Source organism: Lygodium microphyllum, chromosome 27 (assembly GCF_053477565.2).
Source record: "Lygodium microphyllum isolate KBCC chromosome 27, Lygodium_microphyllum_v1.1.10, whole genome shotgun sequence".
NCBI lineage: Eukaryota > Viridiplantae > Streptophyta > Polypodiopsida > Schizaeales > Lygodiaceae > Lygodium > Lygodium microphyllum.
In genome coordinates this window covers 78,871,890-78,895,967 of record NC_141161.1, presented here as the reverse complement: position 1 = coordinate 78,895,967, position 24,078 = coordinate 78,871,890, and the positions used below count along the sequence as shown (strand labels likewise).

The window sequence follows — 24,078 nt, the reverse complement described above, 5'->3', positions numbered from 1 at the left end:
CCATCTTCATGCCCACTCTTACTGGATCTGTCTTCATGTTGGGCATTTTGGCCATACACTAGGAGTCCATGACCTTATCCTACCATACTAAACTAAACAAACCCATAGTCATGTCAATTGACTCTTTATGCTATGAAAGGCAAGTCCGTCATGATACCACTACCTCCATTCAAAGTTATGGCTTCCCAAACATCAAAACTAACCCTAGGCTTTGAAGTTTGCATCACACTCAAAAACCCTAAAGCACACTATTAGATATCTATGGCTTCATGTAAAACCTTACTAGTCATGGGGGGAACCCAAAAATTCTTACCATGTGAAAGGTCTAACTACTAAAAACTCTCCTACGTGGTCCTGCAATGTCATTCAAAACATGTCCAATTCATTCTTTTTGTGGCTCGCACAAGACACTTAACCTCTTAAGCCTGCCTACCTTTCTGTAGTGGGATCTCTCTTGAACCCTTCACTAAAGGACCAAAAGGATCTTCGTTCAAGTCACTGTATGCATATCCTGACTCTCTTGCCAATACTTCTGATTATGGCTTGCATTTCAATCAGGGACTAACACTGGAGGGACATACCAGCTTCCGATAGGTTAACAACTTGGATAGTTCGGTGCTCCTATGGCAGCTTTTTCCTTGGTTGAAGTGTTGAAAAGCGGTGTTTACTTCTCCTTCCACCTTCTGACGATGAGAGGTGGCAACCTCTTCTCTCAGTACTTACATCTGAGGGTACTACTCAAGTCACAACTGCTGCATTCATGCATCTCATTTTATATTACACCTTACATTACTCCAACTCCCTTCCAAACATGTATTGAGTCTTTACATGGAAACATAATCAGAGAGTTCAAAGACAAGCTGGTTTGAGAAGAGGCTCACCACTTCAGACCATATACTCGCACTGAGAGCTCTCATAGAAACGGAAGGGCACAAGGTAAGAGGATTTAATGTTGTTTTGCAGACTTTCTCCAGCCTGTGACATTTACCACAGTCAAGCTCACAGAAAATTATAAGAGTACCCCATGATATACAATGGCGCATACATGCCTTGTATGAGTCAACAACTGGAGGAGTAGGGACACCAAAAGGCCTCTGAAAAGAGACAAATGGCACCATTAGGGTAAAACAAGGTTGCCAATTATCACCTACAGTATTTGGCCTATATATCAACAAAGTAACAAACTATATAGACAAATTGGGAGGCATGCTGGACCCTTGGCCAGAATGTTAATATGTATCCTATTGAATGCTGATGACATTATTCTCATCCCACATTCACCAGACAATTCGCACCAGTGCTTTCCATGTCCTTTCAACAGATAGAGATCTATCAGTAAACCTTGGTAAAACTAAGGTCAAGGTGTTTAACACCATCCAGACTTGGGTAACCAGGTCAGAACAGCAATTTACCTTTAACAAGATCCCAATAGAGATAGTCAGATCATATGCATATCTAGGTTTGACCCTCAAAGGGCCACAATTTTCCATGCGAGAAGTTAATAAGGCCAAGTTTGCACATGCAGTACTTGGTGTACTTAGGTTGTGATGTTTAACACCACCCACCCCAGGGTAACCAGCTCAAAACAGCAATTTACTTTTACCGGTATCCTCACAAAGATGGGCAGATCAAATGCATATCTAGGTGTGACCTTCAAGCTTTGCAACACTGGACACACTGGAAAGATAATGTGCACACATACAATTATAGGAACCGCACACCAAATTATGGCAGCACATTTGACTCACAGCAAGTCCCCCACACTACATCCTACCATCCAAGCTGAGATAGAAACTGCATAACTGGTTACAGAGGCCCTCTTTGACATGGTGACTTTTAATAAGAGATTAGATGGGGGCTTCCACAGCACAAATACCTGTGCCTAGCACTCAAGCCTTCCCAACAACTAGCATCATCAGGACACAAACACTGCTGGTATGGTCTGATGTGCACATGGCTGAGGCTGCATGGGATGAGTATTCACAAGCTGCCCCCATTTGGACTACAGTCTTGACTGTCAAAACCTTAAATTAAGCTTTATCCAAAGATTATGGAAGCTTCCGCAACATAGATATCATGCCTACACTCAAGTCTTCCAAACAATTTGCATCAAAAGCAAACAAACATTGCTGGTATGCTCAGATGTGCACATGGCTGAGCCTGCATAGGATGAGTATTGACAAGATCCCCCTATTTGATAGTCTAGACTCTCCAGACCTTGAATGCACAAAGATGGCACACTACAGGACATGATTTTAAAATCTCACAGGATGGATTTAATACACACCCAGTATACATGGATTTACACCCGTCATATGGCCTCAGATATGCCATAGGCCAAATCTGCACTCCATCTGAAAGCTAAGGACAAGGACTGGTAGACATTGCAGCAGAAGACAGCATTCACTAGATGTGCAGGTTAGAACCACAGACAAAGCATGCTACAACTGCTGATGCCCAGATTTCTATTTTGTCAAGGGGAGATACCATTGTCTCTTTTGTGAGGGTTTCCATCTGCTTCTATGGATTCTGGAATATGAGGACAAGAAGTCCCTAGCCTTATTCTCATTGGAGTGAAGGAAACATTAGAAGGCACTTTTGAGAGTGGTGAAGCACACCATCACTCTGGTCCACTTGTGGAAATAGGTTAGGGTTTGCACTAACAAAACACAAAGAGTACAAACACAACTAAAACACAATAACACAAAGAAAAACACAAAATGCTTTTGCTCAAGGGCAGAGCTGTCCTACAGCAGACGGCTCTCATGGAAGCACGTTGAAGGAGGGGTCAGTGTGTGTCATCCACAGGAGACGGATCCTCAAACATCCCCCTAGGATCCAACCTACACATGAGACACAACGCAAGTGAACTCATCATAAAAGGGACGGGACATCAGACTCACCTCTGAGTCATAGAGCCAAACCAGCTCACCCCATAGCCTGTGAGCTGGCAGCACTCCGGTCATGACCACACCCCAAGGGTTGGCGTCCTATACTACCAGCCCACACCCTCTCGGTGTACGGATGCATGGACCAATGGGCCAAGAGTCCAAAAGTGGTGATCACACAAGGAATATGCACATTAGGGCCTTGAGTCCTATAAATAAGACTCAATTGCCCTAACCCTGAAGTATCCTTAGTGCATTCACACTAAGTCACTTCATGACCACTCTGACCAATGCTACTAGCACCCATCCAGATGTCCAAGAACATAACACTTCCCCCCTTATAAATGATTGTTGTCCTTAGGATCTCCTCAAGAACAATGTGAAGAAAACGACTCTTCTATGAACGTACCAACCTCCGCCTCAAGCAGTTTTTTCACTTCACCAAATACTCAAGATAAACGATCCAGATAGGATCGCCTGTTCTTAAGATCAAGAACCAATTTAAGTTTGAGCGAAACACAATGAGTAGTATCCTTGAGCCACGGCACTTCCTTAATTGTGACAATCTGTTCACCTTGTCCCAGTCATTCTTTTAAACGACTCACATGGAACACAAGGTAAACTCAAATTTCCAAAGGTAAGTCCAACTCATAGGATACACTACATATCTTCTTAGTAATCTAGAAAGGACCACAACACATCAAAGACAATTTATAGCATTTGCCACTAGTCATTGAATCAGAGTCCTTTGGGAGCTCCCTAGGAGTACGATGTTGGTTAGCATAAAATATGGTACGATCTTGGAGCATTTAATGCTTTCCCTCACAATCATCAACATCTCCGACATATCGTGCAAGAAATCGGCTATGAACCGCATTTTCGCCCCCTCTAAGCTCAGTGGCAATTGGTGGTTCCGGCTCATAACTACACATAAACATAAACGGACTATAACTAGTAGCCAAATACTTAGCACTATTATAAACAAACTCAATTTGAGATAGATAACCCTCCCAATCAAATTGTCTACATAAAACATATGCAGGACGCATATCCTCCATAGTTTGATTCGTCCATCCGGTTTGCCTATTGGTGTCTGGAATTCTAAGAACCACATGGACAATCAAGTTTCCAGTTTTTGGAACACTCTTTGCCAAAAATGACCAATGAACTAAGGATCCTAATCACTAACTATTTCATCTAGCAAACCATAAAGTCTACAAAGGTATTCCACAAAGAGATCAGCCAACTCATGGCCTTTCATGATCATCTTTGTAGGAATGAATCAAACCATTTTCATCAATCAGTCAATCACAACCCAAATTGTGTCATCACCTCGATTCGTACGGGGCAATTCTACTACAAAATCCATAGCAATTCCACTCAGTTTCCTATCAGGAAATTGTGAAGGATGCAATATTCCCACTTATCTATGTCGTATAACTTCATTAAGCTAACACTATGGACACTCAAGCATATAAGACTCCACCATAGTCTTAATATGCGACCAATAAAAATAACGGGTGACCAAGACCAAAGTCCGTTGGGATCTCCAATGCTTAGCGCAACATGACACTTGTATAAATTTTTATGTGGATATCCAGATCACAAGGTACACACACTTTACCTTGTTTAAAAAGTAATCCATTACAAATGGAATATTTTTCTACCATCTTTCTCTCTGTACCCAACCTTTGGGCATTCAAACCGTCCAAGGTTCCCGCACTCCTAGATCCCTCTTGAATTAGTTGCAAAATCTTCCTAAAGAGAAGATCATTTTGACAATGCCCTTTGAGAGAAAGATAGATAGAAATCAATCGTAATTTCGGAAAAGGACAACGCATTGACTTCAGGAATTCCACTAGGAGTATCGACAACCATATTAGCTGCACCCTTCCTATAGCGAATTTGAAAGTCAAACTCTTGCATTAGCTCCGCCTATCTTTCCTTGCGGCGACAAAGATTGCGCTGATCACATAGATATTTCAATGAATTGTGGTCTATGCAAATAATAAATTGAGCGTTGTACAAATAATGACGTCATACTTTAAGCGCATGGATGGCCACCAATAATTCTCTCTTGAGTAGTATAACGTGTTTGGGTATCAACGAGCTTATGGCTCTCAAATGCGATAGGTCAACCATCCTCATAAAGTTCAACCCCTAAACCATAATTGCTAACATCCATATGAACCTCAAAAGGTATATTCGAGTTGATCAAAGTGTTTCTTCTTGCTCTGGATACCCTTACACAAATGTGTCAAGGGTTCAACAATATCTGCAAAGTCTTTAATGAACTTCCAAAAAACTAGTAAACCTAAAGAAGATTTTATTTGCCTCATATTTTCAGTATTCAAAGACTGAAAATTAATATTTAATTATGGATAATGCTGGAAAAACCATTTGGGAAGGCTGCCGCTTGTCAAAAATGCCCGTGCAAGACTTAAAAACGTCTTTAGAGGCTGGAGAGAGGTATTCTAGTGTATTCAGCCTGCAAGAGAGAGGGAGGAGATATTGTTGGTCTGATTTACAGACATTGGAGGATCTTCTAAGGTAGCCAAGGGCAAGAGAAGACCAATCAACAGCAGGTGACAGCATCTACCGGCTGTTGAGACAAGGCAGCAACTGTAAATGACTGATTTTCTTCAATTCTTTGCATCTACAAGCTGTTAAGACAAGGCAGCACTAGTAAATGATAGATTTTCTTCAGTTCCTTGCAAAGAAAGTTTGAATTTTCTCTCTCCTCAGCATTCTCTCAACTCCCATCCTTGCTCCGAAGATTACAACATTGAGATTACCAGAGGCTGAGAAATTTCAGATTTCTCTGCTGTAAACCCTAATTAGCACATCAGAAATTAGGGTTTAGCAGCAACCTCCAGAAGCGTGCCAAAAATTGGAAGCTCGAAGACTTGAATTCAACAGGGTTGAAGTTGTTTTTAGTTAAATTCAAGTGGAGGGACCAGCAAATCAATGAATTTGAAGCATTTTCCATCTCCATCAAAGCGCGTGAAGGCCAATTGACTACCCGAACCAAGGGACAAATCAGATTGAAGACTTGCTGGTCATTTTGGACGGCAAGGGGATTTGGAATACCGAAAGGGATTGGGAGAATCCCATTGGACATCAACTTCTTCTTTAACTAAGTGAAATAATTACCGAAAGGGGCACCAGTTTTTGGGCCAACAGGGTGTTCGTTGTCCAAGATTGTACTTTAATTTGCATATCTCAGTTTTGTAATAAAGATTGTACTTTAATTTGCATATCTCAGTTTTGTAATAAATGTTATTGATGTAACTAAGTTGTAATTAGGGAATTACCACCCATTCACAAAAGGAAGGCTGGTTTCATACACATACCACAGTTGGGAGATGAGAATCCCCTTCCAAGTCTAGCAAATCACATGGCCCAAAAAGAAATGGAGAAGAGCCTATATCTGTCAACTTGAACACCTTAAGTAGTGCCACCTCAGTCTCCTTGACCTTTTGGGCATAATCACCTGTCAAAATAAGATCTTCCACATAAATCACCAACAAGACGTACCCTCCAAATACAACTGGGAATCGGAAGACAAGTAGCGATACCCCAACTTCCCTTGGAAGAACAAGTCTATCTTCTCGTTCTGAGCATGTGGAGCATATTGGAAGCCGCAAAGGGCCTTCTTAAACCTATATACATGTCCATCAAATGAGGAAAAGCCACGAGGCTTGTGATGCCAGCTCTTGAGAAGTGGTCATGACCCTGAGTGCTGCTCACTCCCAGACTCAAGGGTGAGTTTATTTGGCTCTATGGCTGGGAGGTGAGTCTAATGCCCCAATCCCTTTATATTCATGGAGATAGTTTGTGTCTTGTCTTGTGTGCAAGTTGGATCCTGGGTGGGCATTTCATTGGTATCAAAGCGTCAATCTAGTACTAGCATAGGATATGATGGCATGCACAAATCCACTTTTACTCACGAAATCATAATGGTTCACGCTCAATAGGTACACTTTATCTCGTTTAGGACACTATTAGACAATGCTAGCGAGAGAGATATACATGGGGGATGTGTTGTAGGTGGTGGATACAAGAAGGTAAGCTTCTTGTTTAGTACTCGTATTCACATTTTGTGTTAAGGCAATGCATTTACACAAGTATCTTTGGTAATATTGACGACTCGCATTTGGAGAGCTCTCTCTCTAAGGGCATGGCAAACTATAGGTAGTAGCCAGGATCTTGTTACTCAAGATTGCATCAGAGTTTGCTTTTAATATTAATATTTAATGTGAATGTGACAATTAAGTTTTAATGTTGGCATAACATTTAATTTCTTTGATATTATGATCACATGGACTTTTAATGTCAATCTTCTCATTACCATTAATTTTAGTCTAATGGTGAGAGAGAAAGAATGTAATGAAGGCTACGATCATGGAGAGAGAAACGAGGCTTCGCTATTATCAACTCTAGCATGGAGTGAGAGAAAAAGAGGAAGAGAGAAGAAAGAGGTACGTCTAGCCTGAGCAATTGAGCCTCGAATGTGCTCCCGGCATGGGCGATTGTATCTACCCTATGACTAGACCACAGGAGCACTTGCACTTGGACAGGAGGGCTGCGCTTGGAAAGGCAACCATATGCCAAATGGCACATGGAAGGGGCGTTGTCATTAAGGTGACCTCTACTCACGACTCTTTTGGGGGCTTCCTTCAACCATGTGCAGGACAACTTGGTCGTCTACTCAAAGTGACCTGTTAGGGATACTCTACATGTAAATCTTGAGATGACACAATAAGTCTACTAAGGGCAAAGCTGACATTTTTAAATATTTGTGACCTTTATCTTTTCTTCTTCCAAAGCAAGCCCCCTATTCACACTTATTTTTTGAAAAATTTAAGCCTTCAAATATGCATTAAAGGAAGACTGTTTTCTCTCCACTCTATGGTCAATCTAAACAGCAATCACCTTCTCTATATCAATCTTGTCAACATTCACCTGTAAAGGTGAGACAAAGATATATCATATGAGAGGAGATTCAATATGTTCAATGTTCAAACTTCATACATATCACAATTTACAATCCAACTTCCAAGCAAATTAGCAATGTCAAGTGTCAAGAACTCAAGGTTAAAAAGTTAATTACACATAATACTAATCATTACCAATTTACTTGTAAAGGCTCAAGGGACAGAGCGGTCCTCTCAAAAAGCTAGAGATTACAATGGCAAAACACTAAACGCTTCAACTGGGCAGTTGTGAGCTTGTTTTTCTTTTTGATGTGGAAGAGAGCCCGTGTGCTCCAGTTCCTCTCAGCAGGCCCTGAACTACAATCTTGTGAGAGGACCCGAATGACAATGCGTTTCTATTCAAATTTAAAAGATTGAGGTTAAGTAATTGGCAATTACTAATATGCATGCCACAAAATTAACATTTGAGTGGGCAATAGATTACAAAACTTGTTACCTAGGTTGCATAATGCATTAGATAATCAAGATTCAAAATATAAAAGTCACCAGTCACATACCAAAGTAGGAGCACAATTGCCATATTTCTCCCACCAAGAGACAGGCTGAAGCTGTGTCTCTCGAAGCCTAGCTGTGGATCAGTCAAAATGAAGAGAATGGTACGGAATGCTAGCAAATCATCCTCTACTCTTCTCATCATATCTATATCATCCCCTGTGAGGCGCCTCATGTACTCCATGAAGCCTTCCTCTAGCTTCTCGCTAGTGTACTGCTCCTCGCTACGCCAAAGGGGATGCAAGATATGTACGACAGCATGGATTGGTTTATGGAACCAATCCCATCGTGCATTCCACACTGTACGAATCTTATCAACCCTATAGATAAAATATGTTAAAAACTTAGATATTAGAATAAGGATCAATCATCAAGGAGTCGTTAATACCAAATAATTACACGTGTAAAAGTTAAACAAAAACTTACTTGTCTTGGGGCAAAAAGCTATTGCGAAGCAAGGCCTCGCCAATTTTATCCATATACTCATATAGAAGCCCCAAAGTACTCCCCTCCATATCAGTGATGCGCAATATAGTGTAAATAGGAGTGAGACTTTTCACCAATGCCTCTACCTCAACCCACCAACTCTCATTTAAAATATTGTGTCTAAAAGCAAGAGCCTTTGAAGACTCTCTCTCACTCCATGTGAGCCATTCTTGGCATGCAATGGTCCGTATCAATTTTGGACGAATCGTATCAACCTCTCCAATACAATAAATATATAAGCAAATCGAGTAGTGGAGGGCTTTAATAGCTCAAATGTGCTATTGGCTCGAAACATGCTTGTGACGATGGCCTCTTCTTCACAAATCTTATCATGCTTGTTGCCGTCTTGAAAATGTCATCCACCCAAGATATTTGCCCAACATCTTCAATAAGCAAGTCAAGGCAATGAGATACACATGGAGTCCATACTATGCTAGGAAACTCCTCCTCAAGCATGCGTCCCATAGACACACAATTGTTTCCATTATCTGTCACCACCTGCACTACATTTTGGACTCATATGTCCATGATGACTTGTCGTATGTACTCCGAAATAAAAGCTCCTGTGATGGTAAGACCTGAGGCAAAGGCATCGATAGCCTTAATGAACATGGTGCCTTTACATGAAGACACCAAAACATTGTAAACATTCCTTCGCCATATCTGACCATCCATCGCATAATATTGTGCATTCATATTTTACCCATGTCTCCTTCAAGGGCTCCAATTGAGCCTCTATGAATGCTTTCTCCTTTCAAAGCTCCCGTGTGCGTAATGCATCTGCGAATGGACCTTCCCACTCACACCCTATGCGTCTTACTGCCCTGATTGTCTTCTTCCATTGATGTGTAGTGGCCACATTAAAAGGGATAGCACACCGAATAAATAAGCGTGTGAGTTCCCTAGTTGCCTCTACAATTGCCTGCCTCTGAAGTCCTGCATGGACACTTGCACCATGCAAGAAGCCCTTTTGCCCACCACCACTAGAAGATGGAAAGGGGATCCTTTTTGCACTTGGGCCCGATACGGATATGGATGCATTTTTTTTTAATGAGCCACTGGCACTTGCAATTTAGCTAGCGCCACTAGGCCCACTAGTCCCTCTTTGCCCCACTTGTGCTTCATTAGCCCCATGTGGTGTTGATTCATCCTCTTCTAGCTCAATACCCATACACTTTCGGCGCCAAAGATGGAGACTTACTGTTACTTCTGCCGGCACATTTGCGCAAGGCCCGATGTCTTTGTTAGGAATGCAAGCCAAGTGGTCTTTCACGTGCGTTATACTCCCCGATTTCTCCAATCCACAATAGTTGCACCGCCACTTCTTTGATCCGCCGGAGCCCTCGTATCCCTTGATCGGAGTGACGTGCCTCCAATATGGGTCCGGCGCCATGATATGATTAGCCTTCAGGAGTCAGGACCTAGGTAATGGATTAAAGGAGAAGGAGAAGAAAAAAAAGAAGAAGAAAAAGAAGAAGAAGAAAAAGAATAAGGAGAAGGAGAAGGAGAAAAAGAAGCAGAAGGAGAAGAAGAAGAAGATGAAGAAGAAGGAGAAGGAGAAGTCCGAAGGAGAAGGAGAAGAAGAAGGGCTTAGAGAAAGAGGAAGAAGAAGGAGAAGAGGAAGAGGAAGAGGAAGAGGAGGCGGGAGGTGGCTGCTGCAGATCCGAGGTGGAGAAGGAAAATTGTTGCTACAAGTCTGAGGTGGGGAAGAAGAAGAGCTACGCGAGCGAGAGTCGAGACGAAGTGGAGAAGGAGAATCACGCCGTTGGACAACCATGCGAAACGCGGCCAGCGGGCCACAGGATCTCGAAACGGTGTGCTCCCGTTTCCATCCCGGTCCGAAACGGCCGGTCCGTTTCGGACTCTCCAAAACGCAGTTTCGGGGTACACTGCCGCAAATCCAAGCCTGAGGAAAACCCAACCTCACCATGGTGTCCTCTAGAAAGTCCCAGTCCACCCTGTCATAAGCTTTCTCAAAATCCAATAGTAGTACGGCCAGTCTCTACCCACTGTGCTAAGCCCACTCTGTCACCTCAAAAAAGGTGAATACATTGTCTAGGATGCTTCTATCCTGGACAAAGCCTCTGTGTGTGTCATCGATGATGTCTGGAAGCACGCAGCATAGTCGCGTACCAATCATCTTTGCCAGTGCCTTATAGGCCATTGACAAAAGTATGATCAATCTCCACTAGGAAAGCTCCAACCGGTCTTCCCCTTTGGGGAGAAGACTGATAAGGCCTACCGAAAGACTCCCTGGCATTTGTCCTGAAGTGAAGATCTCCTAGAAAGCCATCAGTAGGGGGTCCTTCACCACTTCCCAGTAGGTAGTGAAGAAGGCCTTAGAGAGATATCCTCTCCCGAGCATTTCTGCCCGTCCTATGTATGGAAAGTCTCCTCTAGTTCCTTCTCTGTGAAGGGGGCTAGGAAGCAGCATCCCATCTCCTCTAAGATGAGGGACGGGATGTGATCCCAAACCCGCTGTCTACATCATTGCCCTCTAGTTGAGGCTGTCTCCTATTGGAACAGGTGATTGTAGTAGTCGGTGGCAATCTCCGTTACCTCATCTGGGCTAGAACAAGTCCTCCCATACTGATCTCGAAGGTTGTGTATCTGCTCTCCTGAGGAGCGAGACTGGTGCACTTGGAAAAACTCCCTGTACATCGTATCTCCCTTCCGCGCCCAAAAAGCTACTGAGGTACGGAAAGAGAACTCTGAGCGCTTATCCTCTAGGTCAACAACGGCTACTCGCACGCACACCTCTTGTGCGTGGAGGGTGGGAGCCCCTGGTGCCTCCTGTAATAATCTCTACATGGCTGCAAGGTCCCACTGGAGTGCTCTCCTCCTCCCAGCTCTGCTGCCTGGCCTGTATGACTGCCTGTTAGCAAATTCTGCTCAACTCGGCTAGGGTCTCTACAACCTCCTCTGCGATCCGGCCCCTCCTGTCCCATTCCTTGGCCCAAACCCGCTTTATCTGTCTCGTCACCTCCTCCCTCCTATAGATCGAGTCACGGATCCAACAACTTGGTGCCTGGCAACTGCCCAATCTGGCCTCCACAAGAGCCACCCCATTCTCCCATATAAAACATGTTCAACCGCTCCAGCAGGACTCTACCTAGCCGCATGTATCCCCAAGAGAAGCCTAGCGATCTCTCCCTCCTGTGGAGGGAAGGGTCTCTCCACGCAAGCATTGTGTGCTCCTACTGCCAGTAGAAATACCTCCCATGCCTCCTACTCCTCCCCGGCCATGCCGTGGTAGTTTTTGCCTCTGGCTTGTTGGTCCTCCAAAGCTTCCACGTTGTTGAAGACTCCTCCAACGATCCAGAAGTCCACCTCTAGGAGTCCATCTGCGATCTCCACCCAAAACTTGTTGCGTGCCCTAACCTCCATAGAGGCATAAACATTGAGGACTCCAAGGCAAGAGTCCCCAATATCCAATTTGATCCATAGAACCCTCCCTGCTACTATCATCCTGTGGTCTCATACACAGGCGGTGAGACTCAGGCCAATAGAGGTGCTTACGCCTCCACTCTTGCCGTGGACACCCATGGCGTGCTCCCAGTAGGTGTGCAAGCTGCCCGGGAGTACCTTCCCTACCCGTTGGGCCTGGGTAGGAGTGAGCTTCTGCTCCTGTAGAAGTAAGATGTCAATCCGTCCGGCAAGGGCAAGCTGCAGCTCCTACCGAGCAATCAACTTCTTGGAACCCTGTGCCCCACTGTAGTGGAGACTATTCACATTCCAAGATGCAAGGTGTAAGCTCATGGGGAAACCTGTGACTGACCAAATAGACATCTACTCGGTGTGGAGGCTGCTGATGAGGAGTAAAAACTATGGGGCACACAAGTGCGCTTTGCCGCGAGTCTGGATGGAGAACTCCAATCCCCCATAGTGGCCCTCAGCTGAACCAGAGAGGTGATAGATTCTCCAGGTGGTACTATCAATGCATCTATCAGCCAAGCTGAGAGTCGTGACTCTGTACACTGGTAGAAACAGGCCGCCTGTGTTAGGGGCCACTCGATCACATCCCTCGAAGCTCTCCACTGTGGGGGGGGCTTGAAAAATCATGCTCAAGTGTGGTACCTTGGCTCCAACCCACCAATTAATGTATCATGCAGCCAAGTCACTGTTGTGCAAACAGTGCTAGTTCTTCATCTTCCATCCACTGGGAGATGTGGTCTATCACCTGACTCTTCAAATCCTCCTCAATCTGTGTTATCGTCTAATCCCCTGAGTGAGAGGACTCAAGGAAAAAAGTGTAGTTAGGTCCATCCAGTGGTGCTAGTAGATGGACCTTGCCTCTCCTTGACTTACCAACCACGAAGATCCCCACCTCTAGAGATAGAAGGAACTCTCCGCGCTCCGCAACTCTCAAGTAGGACCATGGGCAACTGCGGAAGAACTCCTGTGGCAACAACTGTGCTGTCTCGGAAAAGTGTGATAGGCGCCAAGGGCAGATGAGCAAGTGGCTGTGTGGAAGGCGGAACACTGCTGGTGCGAGGTGAATGTAGGCATGTGTCACTCATCGCCACCTGTGGGAGGAGGGGAGGTGGGTCTGGGGGGATCTCCTGAAACGGGTACAAATCAAGGGGGATGCTCAACAAGGGGGGTGGTGGGAGGGAAGAGGGGGGTCGAGGGATGGTCGGAGGTATGTGTTGGGGGGGGGGGGGGGGGGGGGGGGGGTTGTGTGTGTGTGTGTGTGTGTGTGTGTGTGTGTGTGTGTGAGAGGGGGGGAGGGGGGGGGGGAGGCATCACTCGCACTCCTACCCCCTGCTGTCGAGGCTGTGTCTAAGGGGTTGTCTACGGCCCCCCCTCTGGTCTTCCTCTCTGTCGTCTCTGGACCCGTATGAAGCCGTAAGCGTCCACCTGTGGGCCTATCGACAGAGCTGCCTTGGCCCCGAAACGCGTACAATCTACTGCCTGATGTCCAAAGTCGTGGCACCGCAAGCACTGCCCTGGTTGCCCAATCACAATGACCTATTGCCTAAAGGAGTAACCTCCAGCCTTAATCTGCAGAAACTTTAGTATGCTTTTTTTGTCTTTCACGGCCACTCATACCTTTGAAACTCCTACAACTGTCACTACATCCGTGAAGAAAGCAGGAAGAACTGTGCCAAAGAGCCGACCAAAGTCCTCCACTAACTGGCGGTACTCTACTGCCAGTCCGGGGAAAAGTAGGATGACTGAGTGTCTAAGAAAACTGTTGTGAAGCGCAAAAGACTCCACTGTGAACCCGCTATACCAAGGAACCATATAGATAACCCCCTTCGCGAAGGCATAGGGCGAGCTCTTCACTAACTCACGGGCTGCGTCTGCAAAGGTGAGTCGAACCATGAAGATTCCTCGGCCCATGAAAACTGCCTCCCTGATCTACGTTGTGCCAATGTGCAATGTGGCGTGGAGTCAATCTCGCAACTAGGCCCTCGATGGGGAGTGTCCAATGACTTGACCAAAGATCGTTGTTTCTTTCAACTCCAACTCTGTGGCCCGGACAGCCGAGAGTTGTTCCTCAAAAAGGATGATGCACAAGATATTTGACTGGGAGGCACTCGTGGAGTGAGCCGGCATCTGACCAAAGGTTTCCATCGCGCGTCCCTGCTGAGAACCTACCACTCACTCTACTGCGTTGTCGGACGTAGGGGGAATATTGCTGTAGGGGAAGGGAGCAACAGGAGGGGAGGAGGGCCGATGGCGAGGAGGAGGGGGGGAGGGATGCTTGTTTACATGATGGGGGGGACTGTTGGATACCGCCGTAGTCCAACTCACGTCTATTTGTCCATCCTGATGATGTGTAGTTTTAGTTAAGCACCACTCAGTTTTTCCCTTTTCAGCCTATGACAAGAAGGCAGGGAGATCAGGCCAACAGCCAACAGGCGGAAGAAGAGGGGTGGGTTCAGGCCGCAGGGGGGTGGGGGGGGAGCTGGCGGAAGATGGGAAAGCAAGCGGGTGTGGGCGAGGTAGAGACAACGCTAGGGGAGAGGGGGCCACGCCAGGGAGTCGGTGGGGGAAGTAGACGGAGTAGAGGCCGGGGGGAGTAGATAGAGTAGAGACGGGGGAGGAGGCGCAGTAGAGACGGGAGACAATCAGTGCGGGGGAGGAAGTGGGAGAGTAGACGGGGGAGAGGCGGAGGAGTAGACGGAGCAGAGGCAAGGGGAAACACAACGGCCAGTCAGTACGGGGAGAGAGCAGGGGAGTAGACGGGGCAGAGTTGGGGGACCACGAGCAGTAGGCGAGGAGAAGGGGAGGGCAGGAACGATGGCGGGCGGAGCAACAGTAGCATACGCGACGGCAGGAGCGTTACAACAAGGTATACCCAATTGCATGGTTCTTGTGAATGATCACAATGCAATGCTTGCCACCAGAATACTACAATGAGATGCTCCACAACTCTTTGTACTTTCTAGAGGACATCTACAAATACCCCAAAAACTCTGATAATACTTTGGCCAAAAGTAGGGGTAGCAAGTTGACAGGTGGATCCCATCGAGTCACTTCCACTTTCAAGCCGAAGAAAATCTCTCTCCTGACACCAACTTATTAGTTGCCTTCGGAGTTACGCAAGGAGGCTCACTATAAAGGTCATCTTGCATGCCATCAGACAGGGCACTTTCCTAAGCATGAAGACTGACCTCATAAGGAGAAGGCGATGTCTACTCCAAAGGCTTTGGTAAATATCATAAAAGCTCTAAGTATTTCTTCTGAAATTTTTACATAAGATTGTTCAGTTAATACAAGTAGTTGTAATGGGTTGTTTCATCATTGTGTTTGGTTCACATGACCTTTTAAAGGTCACTAGTCATATCAACGGCCAAATAGTTACAATTTTGTTTAACAATGGCTCTATTCACAATTTTCTTTCTTCTTGATTAGTGCAAAAACTCCACCTCCACATGATACCTTCTAACCAAGCATATTGTATCCTTATACAAAGGGCCGCATTGTGGATCACTAGGATCACATGGTACAAAGGTTGGATCTTTCAATTCAGTAGTACCATGAGTTCCTAGACTTCGGATTGATGAGCTTTGACCCCACTACATATGCGTAAGGGATCTTGGCCATCTCAGTCTTTTGTTCATTTGAATGGGGACAATTTGCCTGAGTGACCTTCACATGGGAAGGTAGTAAAGGACAACCGATAGGCTTAACATCCTACATGTGAAAGTGCTTGAGGACCTTCTATATGTAGCCCTTTTATGACAAGTAAAGGAGCCCCTTAGAACGATTGTGTGTAATGTGCATGCCAAGAATATGTGAGGCATGTCCCATGTCCTACATCTCAAAGCTCTTCTTGAGCTAAATTTTCAAGGCATTCGATTCATCATGAGCTCTTCCAACAATCAACGTATCATCCACATAAAGTACCAAGATACCAAGAATGCCATCATGAGCCTTCTTCTGTAGACGTCAATGTTATTATTCGCATGCCATGGTTATATGATAGATTTTTCTCTTTATACATTAACTAAAAAACTCATGTACTTCCTTTTGAGCTTAATGATCACTTTCATGTGTTCGAAGGTTCTTCACCCTCTGACATCACCAAATCTAATGTACATATAAATCAAATTTGAAATTTGGTAGATATTTTTGTGATCCAAATGCTATTATTTATGATTGTTCTATTAAAAATGTTCCATCATTTATGATGCACATAAATCAATTTTTTCTAATAATAATGTTAATTCTAATACAAACATGATTAAATATTTAGATCCAATTCTACATGATTAAGCTAATGTCTTTCCATCCAAATTACTTGACAAACTCATGTCGTCTCATGATATATTATACCATAGAATTAAGACATTGCTGGATAGCCATCCCATCTCTCAGCAACCATATCATTTTAGCTTAAAAGTGGAGGAGAATCGCTAGGTAACTTCACGATTTATTGGCAAAAGGTTTATTAAATCTAGTAAGTCTCTATGCAACGTACATGTTATTCTCGTTGAAAAGAAACATGACACAATGCACTTCTCTATAGATTACAAAGATCTCAATAAGGTGACCCCCTCAAGAATAAATATCCGTTACCTTGCATCAATGACCTTATAATCGACTTTGTGCTGCACGATATGATGGTTAACTTGTCGCACTTGAGAGTAAGCTAAAAACGTTACACCACTCAACAGGAGAAATCGTTGGCAGTCATCCATGCGCTTAAGATCTAGCATCATTATTAGTACGGCACTTGGTTCATTGTTTGGACTACTCACCATTCACTGAAAAACCTTTGTGATCAGTCTAATCTTTGTGGCCCTAAGGCAAGATAAGTAAAGCTTATGCACGAATTTGACTTCAAGATTCATTACCGAAAGATTGCAACCAATACAGTTGTCGATGCCCTTAGTCAAATTCCGGAAGTTAATCCCTTATCCTTCTCTAAAATTTCCTCAAGGGACTATGCACACCATCTATTTATATCTAAACGCCGCAGACAACATAAAATACTCAACAATTATAATATTTGTTTGTTTTCAAGACTTAATATTTAAAGAAATGGAAAAAACAAATACTTAAAGTTGAACCTAACAATTTACAACCATGAAAATGTAAAAGTAATGGACACAAGATTTAGGGTTAAATATGGGTAACACCCTTCTCCTTCCCCCAAAGAAATTTTTTTCTACTCAACCTAAGACCTTTAGGAAAGAGCTTAATTACAATCAAGAAGAGAGTGATAAGTAGTTCACTCTCACAAGATCATAAAAAGATGTATATACAGACATGCATCACTTAGTATGCAATAAAAACAAGAGATTTACAAGATGTGAGTAGAAAGAGAAAAAATCGACCTTTCTCCATCATTGATCAGCAATACATTAATATAGCTTCATTATTGTTCTTGGAATGGAAGAAGAACTTGAGGAAAAGCATTGTAATAAATTCACAGATTTGTTGTTTTATAAAACAATAGCAAAAGAAGAGAAAATATGGAGGTATTTGATGGTGGAGTAAAGAATAAAGATGTAGATAGATGGGGCTGATTGTAGGCTAGCTTCAACTGTTGCACAAGAGTTTACAGCCAAGAAAATTGATGCAGAATTAGTAATACTTTGTAGGGAGTTGTTCCTTTATCCCGTGCTTCACCCTTAAACAGGCTTCTTTGTGCTATCTCCAAGGCACATCCAGTTTCACGGGCATCCATAGATCTTTTTGTAAATCTGTATCCCCTCAGTATTCTTGAGTATCAAGAGGGAACATTAAAAATATGTATATTGCCATTAAACGAACTTTTAGAATTCTCTATGGAGACATAGAGAATCCTTTAAACTCTTATATAAGCCCTCCCTCTTGACTCTCATGTATTTGTAGACTAAACGAAGGCATCCATCCTATTTGGTACCCAAACACACACTGATTCACTTACTTTCACTCACCCTCCATTTCTCCTACATTCTTGGCTCCCTCCTACTCCGAGTTACATTGGTAGCTCACTTTCCAGTAACACTTGTGTCAACATTATGTCCTCATTGCTTGCCTGCGCTTTGCTTTGTCTTTACAAACTAAGTACATGATGTTGCAACAATGTAAACACACATACACACTAAAACACTCCCTCTTTCCTCCAGCATTTCTTGAGCACACCATAATTAGTGACAAGTTTTTGATGTATATATTGACCATAAAACCCAAAAATAGTGATCAATAAAAAGTGGGTTCAAAATAGAAGAACTCACTATCCATAAAGTTTAGGCAACGCACCCATCTCCTCATGATGTTCCATGACTTTTTGTGACAGCTTCTCAGTGTTAAAATCGAGTTGCAAAAGTCTCTGTGCAACCTTGATAAACCAAGTAGCATAATTGTCAAAAGAGCACAAACTAAATAATCACACCAAAATGAAAACAAATAATAAAATTGACACTTGCCAAGAAGCATTTAGGGTAGCACAACTGTCAATATCAAAATTTTAAAGAAGTCTTATCAAGCACCCACATCCAGTTTATTCTTATATCAATCATTATTCTCATGAAAACCTTCATTAATTCAAGAACCAAAACAGTCACCAATCTCACCTTGCATGATGTACATATATGAGAGTGGACTCCATTTTGTGAGCAAGTATAAGAATAGTACAAGTTTCACAAGATTCATTACACATATCATCAGAGATGTCACTTTAATAATACAGGTTCATAGATAAACTCAAGGTTTATAAAGCACATCCACTCTTGAAGAACGCTAAGAGCATGCTGGTCATCCAGATGGACTGAAGGTAATGTGCAGTTTGCGACAGTGTTCCAAGCTGTGTTGACTCTGAATGCAGCATTTACCTAGTATTTACTAAACTCAATCTCTAATGGTAGTGCTTTTTTTCTGGTTGGGAGGACACTTTTTAAGAGTCAATGAGTGAAAGACGATGAGCTAGATATCAATGGCTGATCAAAAGGCTCACAAATTCACCCAAATAACAATGCAGCACAGCTAAGACAATCATCACTTCAAGGCACACAGCTGGTCCAGTAAAAACCAGGCATTTAATAAGACCGGGAGTCTTAAGAGAGAGAATTTTCCATGTGTGAAAGATCTGGATGAGTCATGCAGAGAGAACAATTCAACGCAACTAAAACTGTTCGATTGAACCAATTAATAACACATTGTAATAAGACCCACTAATTGTTTACGTATGTCCCATGACCATTCTATAAGTCTATACTACAATTCACCTTAAAGGCCTTAGCATGATGTGTCACAGGGAATAATGATTACAGCTACTGCCCTTCATTGGTCAGATCAGAATGGCAAATCTGCTTTCAATCTCCAGAAAATTGAAGCATACCAATTGAACGTGTTGATACTGAGCTATCCTCTTGATTGAATTAAATACTGTGTAATTGAAAGTATTGTTCTGAATTTTAAGAGAACATATACCAAGCTATTTCCAGAAAATATACAAGTTTTGAGAAGTCACTCACCTAATCAACAACACAATATATTTGCATGCCTCATAGAATATTTGTTTGGAAACAGCATCTTACCACACCTCAAAACCCAAGAGGAGAACATAAAAAAGAACATAGCTATTTCTACAACTACTGAGAGAGGCAAATGTACCTTGCTTTCAAAATACTTTTGATCCACATCTTCAGCAGGCAAATTTTCCAACATGTGTCTTACTGGATCAAAATCCTGAAATGAGAACCCACAGCTACTTTAGCCAACACTCACAAATGTGACAACTTTTGAAAACTGGTCAAAATTGTTATACCACACCATTGCAACACTCCAACACAATCTATTTACTTTGAAATCATACAGATTATCAATTACAAATTTTGCCCAAAATACTTTGATATATCTTTAATACAAGTCTGTAATAAGCAAGATTCAAGAGGGATGCCTTCCCCATGTGAACCCCCTCCTCCCTCAAGGAGGGAAAAAATGGATCAGTCACCACCCCCCACACCCTGTTTTCTGCTCCTTCCTCCCCCACCCCCCACACACCTATCCATTAAATGGTTCTCCAACTGATCAAAATTTGAGCTGAAACTCATCAGAATTTTTGTCTCAAAACTGAGGCAAAAACTCATGCCAAACTGACCATAAACTGATGCAAAAGTATAGTTTCAGCGTCTGGGTGAAACTCAAACTTATATGCATACATCTCACAATGACTAGTACACTAAGTAGTGACCTCCTCATAGACATACTATCAGCACAGTACCTTGGATGCATGCTGATACATCCAAGATCCACTACATATGAAAGCTCTCCAAGACTAGTGAAGTGGAAGTACTACCTCCCCCTTGAGAATCAGGCAATGCTCCAAACCCTTGCCCCGTTGAACCTGACTAACCCCAAACCAAAGTTGGCTCTAATTGAAAGGCATCTTGGTAAAGTTGCAACAATTGAGGATATCTGCCAAGTCATCCTCTTCCATCCACTTTGCATCTATTAGTGAAACAATGCTCAAGCTTCACCAAGAAGCATATGGAAACTTTACCTCTAGCTTTACTTGCCTCAACAACTCCACTAGGTTGTAAGCCTTTTTTCCCCTTAAGCATTGCAATGCTTTATACTTTCACATTCTTGCAATTCCAACTTAACCAATATGTAACATTACATCCAATTGACTAGCTCCTCATGTGTACTTGATATACTAGGAGCATCAAATGCATTAGGAAACATTCTTGTTTGCATACTTTGGACCATTGCAATGTGACTGTGCATGGGAATTTCCATACTACTAGCCATACCAAGATACATTTTCCCATACATTGCATGCATTACTAGTTGTATTTTTCCTCATGACCAACACTATACGGAGCATTTGCATGACTAACATTAATATCATGAGTCCCAAACACAATGAACTGAATATATACATCGGCAAACTTGCCACTTTGTGCCCCAACATCATGCCAACATTGTTATACATGAGGTTATGCATATTACAGCCATAACCGAATACATTGGGCCTTGCACACCACGCATTGGTTGCTGCATATAATGAGGAGTTATATCATACATCCACATCTACGGTCCTTGACCCACCATAGCATGGAAGCTAGTGCCACCACCAAACTAACCTAGCTGTCCCATCATTGCATGCATGTCCTGATGTCCAAAAAGCATTGGATTGGCACTTCCAAGTTGACCTTGCATAGGTATCAATTGCCCCACTAGTATCATTTGCTTATGCTCACTACCTACATTTAGAACATCAGGCTGTATTGGCTCTTCCTTTGGTGCATCTTGTTGTCCCAAAGCTCTTGAAGACAATTTCCTCTTCTTGCCTTTGCTGCCCTCCCTTAAAGGATTCAAAAGTGCATGAACTGAGGATAATTTGCCAATTACACAAACATTTTAACTGTTGTCATCAGCCGATCTTTAAAATGGTCATCAAATTCCTCTTCCTCGTGCTGATCAGCAACTTTTAAAGGCCTAGAAGCACCCACATTTTGGTCTAAACCAACATTATCAGTTTTCTGTCCATGTCGCGTGCTTTGTCTAAGATCGAGCATTGCATTTTTTCCAACAATTTGTAAATTTTCAAATTATAAGGCATCATTCTTGCTTGATCCCATCTCATTATCTGAAGACATTCTTGCTGTAATGCTCAGCTAAATACAATTTCAGCACTAGAGCAAAGCTTCTAACCTTCAATCATGTACCTCACGCCCACCAAGTCAAGAGAATTGATGGTATCCCAACAATGAAACCTTGAAACCAACTTTTCTCCTTGGATAAGGTAGTAAATAACCTGATTAAGCACTACTTATAGCAAGCATAAAATTCACGTAAACTGAAAATACCCACTTTACTACTTTAATCACAGACATTGAACACACAATTGACCCTAAAATTGACGCCCCTTGCAGTATTTCTTTATCTTATATTGCAAATGAAAGAAGCACAATTGAGATCCTCTGATCTCCTCCCCCGAATCCAACTGCCTCTTGCTGTCAAAACTGACCAGCAAGCCTCCAAACCAATTTGCTCCTCGGTTTGCTTAGGAATTGGCCTTCATCCTGCTCTTACAAAGACAAATTCAGCCACAAATCTAATATTGGTTGACTAGCCTCTAGAATCTCATTGAAATTCCTCCATTTCAGCTCCTAGAATTCAAGTCCTAGGCCCTTAACTCTAAGCATGCATCTCAAGGGAGTTGTGAAAACCCTAGTTTCCACTATAAATTACCGTTTAAAGCAGAGATTGACTGAAATCTCTTCCTCTAATAGCTCAAACTACTAGAAAATGTTGAGATAACTTGACAGATAGTTGGCGGATGAGAGAGAATGCTATAGAGAAAGTAATTTCAAAGTTTCATCACGAGAAATGCTGAAAAACTGCTACTGCCTTGCTTAAACAGCCATGGAAGCTATCGTCTACAGCTTAGGACCACTAAAAAGACTACTGCCCTCTAGAAGATCATGCTATCACCTGCACTAGAAGAACCTTGGGCTGCAGCCACCTGCTCTTGGAGAGCTTCAAATTGTTGTCACTTGATGTAAGGCTCGTCCTTGTTGGCTACAAATCACATTAGCAACCCTAATCCTAACTATGTTCTGTGTTTACTAGTCTATGCTTTGTCATACGAATGGTTTGTGCTTTTTGCGTTTAGAGCATTTCTTCACACACGGCCATAAGGACAGAGATATTACAATAATATTAAATGTGTTCGTGTATACATAAAAAGTATTATTTGATTAATGAAAGTGTATTAGCTAGAATGAAGGCTAGTGGTAAATTTGTTGCTTTATAAAGATGTTTTAGCCTAGTTAAAGTCATCGTTTATTATAGATGGATGTGGATGTGTTTGAAAACATTAAGCAGACAAGATGTGATGATGTAGTGCAAATTTATCACAAGAGGCAACACTATGATTTATGTGATAATATACTGTAAGTTCGCCGCAAGAGACAACACTATGCTCCGTATAGATTCGCCGCAAGAGGCAGCACCATAGCCAGCATATACTTTTCCCAAGGTCTTGCCATCACGGCTTACACCCAGCCGGCTTATATCTATCTAGAGTGTGGACTACCACCTAGATGAGAGGTCAAACATGCGAGAAAGGTTCATCCCTTAAGGCAGTTGAGAACCAAAGGGCCCCTGGTAATAATACTTAAACCAATCCACTAGATATACCCCGAGATAAAGAAAGAGTATAGGGTGAAAAAGGTTCTGTACAGAAGGTTTCCTCCTACGGCAACATGTAACCAGGGGCCTTAGTCGCAAAAGGGTAGTTACGTAGTTAGTTCTAAGAGGAAGAACAAAACCGTACAAGTACAACACAGTGAGCATCGAAAGACCAGAAATCATGGACTGGTTATTGATTCAAAGATAAAAACGAATTTTTGAAGAGATTAACGATGCAAATATTTTGAAATGACTATCTTCATTGCTTTTGTGTTGTGCTTAATAAAGACATGAAAAAAATCTAGTATTAAGGATTAATAAAGAAAGCTACTTTTAAATATCGAATAGCATTATTTGTTCAGAAAACTAAAGAAAACCATGTTTAAATGGAAAGTGGGCGATCATCTTTCCCCGACCAATGGTTGGGTGAACTTTCACTTATGCAAAAATATAGGGCAAGAGCTAAACGTTGACTTTACTTAGGATTAGGTCTTAGATTCCGATCACATGCCATTTTAGGGAAACGAATATGAGATTTTGCCTTATGGGCAAAGAGGTAAAGTTTGGATCCCCCTTATCTCTCACTCACTATGAACCAAGTATAGCAATTAATCTGCTCTCAATCTTGTTGG

The 24,078-nt window shown here is 42.7% G+C and overlaps 1 protein-coding gene and 1 pseudogene across 1 annotated transcript in view; both read right to left on the bottom strand.

Moving 5' to 3' along the window:
- LOC148012499 (coiled-coil protein) overlaps positions 1-24,078 on the bottom strand; it is a 184,379-nt gene that overhangs the window by 125,325 nt on the left and 34,976 nt on the right. Inside the window, exons 4-5 of the mRNA XM_087669604.1 lie at positions 19,919-19,993; positions 18,566-18,644 (exon numbers count right to left, since the gene is read on the bottom strand). Of these exons, the coding sequence (XP_087525730.1) occupies positions 18,566-18,644; positions 19,919-19,993 (154 nt within the window). The remainder of the gene's footprint in view (positions 1-18,565; positions 18,645-19,918; positions 19,994-24,078) is intronic.
- LOC148012500 (uncharacterized) lies at positions 8,068-10,256 on the bottom strand (annotated as a pseudogene).